This window comes from Rhyacophila brunnea, unplaced genomic scaffold (genome assembly GCF_057557595.1).
Source record: "Rhyacophila brunnea isolate RB1 unplaced genomic scaffold, BYU_Rbru_1.0 scaffold_3, whole genome shotgun sequence".
NCBI lineage: Eukaryota > Metazoa > Arthropoda > Insecta > Trichoptera > Rhyacophilidae > Rhyacophila > Rhyacophila brunnea.
The window spans coordinates 47,787,637-47,793,985 of NW_028232965.1; the positions used below are offsets into that span (position 1 = coordinate 47,787,637).

Here is a 6,349-nt window from a genome sequence, read left to right on the forward strand (position 1 = left end):
TTTTCGACCATGTCCGATTCTAATAAGATCATAATATGGGCCTCCACAGAGTGGAAGTTTGTATTACCAGATTTTGTTTTTACGAGGAATGGATGTCAGCCTCTTGCTCAACCTAATAGGTTCATACTCTGACTCATACATAAATTGAAAAACAATATGTGTACTTGCCAGATGCAGAATTCGAACCTGGGACCCACGACGCTTAAGCCGTGCGTCCATCGTGGGTGTTATAATTATTATTAATTATTATAAATAATTCGTGTAATTACATAGATATCCAGATAATCGAGGTTCTACTTTAACTATTTCTCCATTGAACCATTTAATTACACACATGCTTTTTTTAAACATGTAATTTTCAATATATTATATAATCGACCCTGATTGTAAGTACAAATGTATATTTTTCTCTCCTTTGTTAGGTATTCTATTTTACTTTTTTCTTTTTACGTATAATTTTGATAGATCTTTTGATTTATTTCTGTTTTGTGTTACCATTATTCTTTTTATACTTGTACTATCATGTTAGGCAAGGGGTAGTCAACCTGGTCCCTACCGACCACTAGTGGGCATTCCAGCATTCGTGGTGGGCGGTAGGGGTTTTAAAAACATTTTCATTATACATCAGCCTGAGGGAACTCATTAATAATTTAATTAATTAAATGTAATTTCATCAGACTTCATGTGTGCAAAGTATAAATAAAAAGATAGATTGAATTACAGTAAGTTGTTTTATAAAGATTTATTCTGCCAAACTTAGTGAAAGTCTGACATAAAGTATTTGGTAAGTAATTATTATTATAATATGCTTTAACTTGCTGTAACTCTGCTCTATAAATTTTATAAAGTAAAGTTACTTCCCTACTTTATAAATCACCATTACTGTGGAACCGGTAGGCGATTAGAAAATTTTCCTATTAACAGAGATACAAAAGTGGGTGGTAGGTATAAAAAGGTTGACTAACTCTGTGACAATGTTGTAATATTATGAGGCATCTAAAAGCGCAAACCGAAGTCCACATTTTGTCAAAATCAAACAAAAAATACGTACACAAAAATATATATAGTATGAGTGATTTCACACAATATGTAATAATATATAACTCGCAAAAGCCGACAAAAGGATACGAAAGCAATGTTTAAACTCGTACTCACATGCAGAAACCGGTAAATTAAATAGTTACAGGCAAATGCTGATGTCCAATTTTATCTTGCTAATATTTACTGTAATTACAGCTTAACTGGCTAATAAAAATAAGCATTAATTGTAAATACAATGCGGTGGAAATAATAAACTATTGTGAAAACAAATAATTTAGGCGTGTAACCCAGAAACGTTGTTTACTACTATCGTTGCAAAGTGGGCATATCGGTTTTTGCTATTAGACACCTTATATTATCTACTATATATTATGGAAACTTTGAGGTTACACTTACCTATGCGATTCTCTATTTTTTTATAATATGTATTTGTAACATTTCCTCGATAAAAAAAACACCGCAAAGAGATCAAAATTGACATAGACGGGTAAGGAAGCAAACAGACAATACAAAATGTAAAAATTTCAAAGTAGAGATGGGCAGATCATTGCTGGACAAATCTTATCCAGTGGTACCCATTAAAAGACTTAAAGAGCACTACTACTTCCACTGAGACGCTCATTTTGGCGCCGTAAGATTATATGTTGTTTAATTCGACTCGGGCACTCTTACTATGCATTAGGCTCTTGCTGGAGCAAATATGGCAGTAAAAATATACATAAACACTTATGCCGGCATTGGTTAAATAATATTTTATTGTTTACAGCTCCATCATACGAGAGTAAAAAACCAACAGCCATAAAATCATCTGTACTTATACCTACCTCTGAAGGAAGGATGAGGATGATGGAGAAATCACAATATAGCACCAGCTTAGAAGCCAACGTAAACCATTTCTCGCATCTAGAAACGCACGCCCCGAAGCCGCAGCCTCTGGGGACCACCTATATGAACACTTCGAGTGACTTCCTCGATAGAAATTCTAAAAATAGTACACCAAAAAAAGGCTCGCCGCTTCCGTTGAAGACCAAAAAGTTTGGCGCAGACGCAGCGAATTCCAGCAGTTTAAGTTCTTCACCTAAGACTAAACCCACTGCCGAGTTTGGGCCGAATCCTTTTGAAGACGATAGCGGCGTCGATCAATCCTATGATAGTAGAAAGGATCCATTCGCTGATCATGATGCCGACGAAACAGTAAATATTACCGACGATAAAAAAGTTAAAGACGATTATGATAAAAATCTTAATCCCTTTGACTAAGTCACGGTTTATCAGCATGATCTTATAATCTAGAGTGGGTTTAATATTTGATATTATGTTGCATATGTGCGCAATAAATTTTTAATGTGCATGGTAAAAGTAACTTTTACAATATATGAACATAGATAAAATCAGTCCGAATTAACATGGCAAAGTGTTGCTAGATAAACAAATACTTTTTAGATGTGATTATTTATACCTATAATTACAGAGCTGGATAGAAAAGGGGCGTAGCTAAAATTGGGGTGGTCTGCTGTTTTTAGAATTCTTGATTCTTTAATTACCATGCCGTCAAATCATTTCAAACTGACCACAGGTATGCGCTGGCAGTCAATACATAAACATACTGAATACAATTTTAAAAAAAATACTGATATGCCTTATGTATTTAAAAATATATATATGTACCTATCTAAATGCGTATTTGTCAATACATACTATGATTTATACTTTTATCATTTATACCCTTTTACACAGCTTCTCAAGATTGTATGCAAATAATCTTAGCCAATTTATTTTTCAATTCTCAAATTATCGATTGATCTATATGCGGTAATTGATTTCTCATGACTAGGGAGCGGATTTATATGCAACAAAAAACATGGATTATATGCATGCACATATGCACTTAAAATCATTAAAATATGCACTAAAACCAAAGAAATATGCAGTTAAAAATTTACATTTTTATGGAAAAAAATTGTAAATACCCACTTTACCCAATATTACCGATAAAAATCGAATAACAAATTAATAATCTCAATCAATATAATACAATAACAAAAAAACACAAATAATCAATCACAATATTCAAAAGAGTTTGTTTACAAGTACAAATAATTGAATAAGAAATGCAATGTAAACTATACACAACTTTAAAAAACAAAAACGACACACTTGTCTGTTTATAGTGCTGTTTTTTTGTCCGAAAAAAATGTTACAATATTTTTTTCAATATTGTGCTTTGGCATTAAATTTTTCCGCATATCTGTCAGTATTTTGTTTATATGCGGAAAATAACCTCTTAACGTCCACAGAGGTGATTGCGCAAAATTTAAATAAAGGTGCCCGAGTTGACTTCACTTTTTCTGATAAATCCACAGCAAGTGCATCTAAATTGTCTACCTACCTATTTTAGTAATATTTCGATAAAATAATTAAAAAAAACTAAAATTATGAATGCAAAAGGCCTAGAATATACATTTATTTATGAAATATGCACTAATGTCTCAAATAATATGCATTTATATGCACAATAAAATTTTATTTTTGGATTCTGCGTCTTTAAAGACGGATTGCTGTGCAACTATCATAGCTCTGCATACACCCTAGCAAAACATGCACTAGCATATAAATCCGGGCCCTACTCATGACACACATTGTGTTCGCTTAAAGGGGACATTGGTGGGCTTTTAACATACCCTCTGTTTTGTTTTGAATTATGCTATTACGTTCATCAACAGATCAAATATGCTCAAGTGTATCAGACGCTGTCAACTACAATATGATATTTTGAAACCCTTCTTTCGATCTCATGAATAGTGTTTACTGTTTGGCTCGTGTTTATCGGAATATTATTTTATTATATTGAAAGAGTTATATAACAAACATTTTCACCATACAACCACTGAAACCGTGGTATAAGAGCACCCCATCTGAACATTCTACCAAGTTTTAAATTAGTTCCCCATAATGCACCTCTTATTAAATTTATTGGATCCACAATCTGGTGTGGATTTTGGCCACCCCAATAAGAGGTTTTGTAACAGATTTTGTTTTTACGAGAAATGGGTGTTAACCGTTTGTTCAACATATTATAGGTCCATGTTTTAGATGCAAACACACTTTGAAAAACAACATGTGAACTTTGCTAGACCCGGGTTTTGAACCTGAGACCTTTGACTTACCATTCGGTCATCGTGGGCCCCATTAAGTAGACATACCCAAACTCACCGGTGATTTTCTTTGACGAGATAATGGGGTCCAGAAACAGTTCAAATCAGTCATACGATTATTTAATTTTATTATACCAAAACGTTAAAAACGTATGTATTTCTCAAAATTGAGTATAAAATATTACTCGAGCAAACAAAATCCCTGCAACATCAAAAGGGCCTAAAACAGATACGTATCTGTATACATAAAAATAAATGCACCTCTTATTGGCACCGTTGAATGTTATGTACTATTTCAAATTGTTGATTCTATATCAGTGGCGAATAAATTTGTTTGTGATGAAGACGTCAAAGTTGGTTTATATTATGCTCTAATTGAACGAGGAAACCCACCAACCCACGCTGATCACCGTGAGCTGGTGTCAACTTTAAATAGCAATTGCACGCATTGATTCAGGTACCAAATGGATCATTTCGATGTTTGTTGTTGGCTAATAATATATGTTGTGTTGCTAGTGTTAAAAAATATAAATAGACCAAAAAGTACGTTTTGGCTTGTTCAGCTTGGTGACTACACTAAACAGTATTCCCCCCTTATTCTCTTACTTCAAATGTCACTGTAAACTATTGGGGATTGTGTTCGGATAAGTTTATTTGATTTACTATACATAATCATTTTTTTTCCTTCATAATATTGTGTACGAAAAGAAACTGGTGATACCTGTCTGACTTTTTTAAATAAACACTACTACTACTACTACTTAACCATGTTCGATCCTAAGAGGATCATAATATGGGCCTCCACAGAGTGTACATATTAACAGATTTTGTTTTACGAGAAATGGATGTTAGCCACTTGCTCAGCCTATTAGGTCCATACTCGTGACTCCAAACACAAATTGAAAAACAAATGTGTATTTACTCAGACCCAGGATTCGACCCTGGGACCCACGACATTACAAGCCGACGCTTAAGCCGCTCTGCATATATATTAAGCGTAGAGGGGGAAAATGACGAGTTGAATCATTGCCTCACAAATATGTAGTAAATTTCACGCAGAAACATAGGAATTCTCATACAAAGTTATCCAAAACTCAATCTTCTTTTAGCTCTTCTGAGAAGTATGTAGTGGTTTTAGGCATACCTATCTTCCTTTTCCTTTTGCTCACGATATTGTTCATTTAAATAATGAATAAAGTCCAATAACACTTATTATGAAACATGATATATCTACAGCAAATGCTGGGCGAGAATTAACGCCTTATACGGATATTTTCGGCCATTCTCAGACAATAATTGAAATGACATTTGTTGATCAGTCGTTTGATGGTACTCCATTATACTTGCTGATTAAATTCAATTCCATTTTGATCTGTTTTTTGTATATTACATTATTCTCTGTCTTATATTATGGAAAAATATTCTTGGGTAGTCAATTATTTATAAAATTCTGTCGAGCAGCCATAACTTAGTCATAAAGGAATAATATAAAAATTCTTATTTTATGTAAAAATATTACGTGATTTATTGTATAAATATATAGTAAGTATAATATAAAACTACGTGAAATACATTTCGATGTAATTCTATTTTGTTTTATGCATTACATATTTAAATAAAATATATTTATAAAATAATATTGTATAATGCCATGTATAATAATTTAGTACGTAAAGGTACGATGTACTAAATCATAAAAAAATAGTGAACCGAAATTTAAAATATTGTAAACTGTTGTAAAAACTCTAATATTCAATACAGTTTATCATCGGCGATCCATAAGTATGTAATAGATGTATTCAATTACTATCGTTGTAACATGTATATAAAATCAAATATTTCGTTTGTAAGATTTTGGAAATACGTGTGTATTAAGATTTCACTACAAAAATTTATAGCTTACTGGCTTGGCTGAAATATAAATAAACATTTATCGGTAAGCTCGAGCAGTTCAGTATATGTTTATTAATCTCTCTATGAATAAGAACAAAGAAAATAAAAATATTATGGAAAGCATATTGTGATTAACATTACATACTTAGATTTTAGTGTACACAAATAATATGTAATCATTTTTATATTTAATTATAAAAATACCAAATACACATTTGTTTTTTTCTATCCCATAATATTCCATTGCTGTATCTGCCTCA

The 6,349-nt window shown here is 32.3% G+C and overlaps 1 protein-coding gene across 1 annotated transcript in view; it reads left to right on the top strand.

Annotated features, from left to right (window-relative positions):
- The window catches only part of Vps11 (vacuolar protein sorting 11), a 29,567-nt gene extending 26,491 nt beyond the window's left edge, over nt 1-3,076 (top strand). The window contains exon 16 of the mRNA XM_085952114.1: nt 1,808-3,076. Coding sequence (XP_085808240.1) covers nt 1,808-2,301 — 494 coding nt within the window. The 3' untranslated portion in view covers nt 2,302-3,076. The remainder of the gene's footprint in view (nt 1-1,807) is intronic.
- Nucleotides 3,077-6,349: the final 3,273 nt, after the last annotated feature.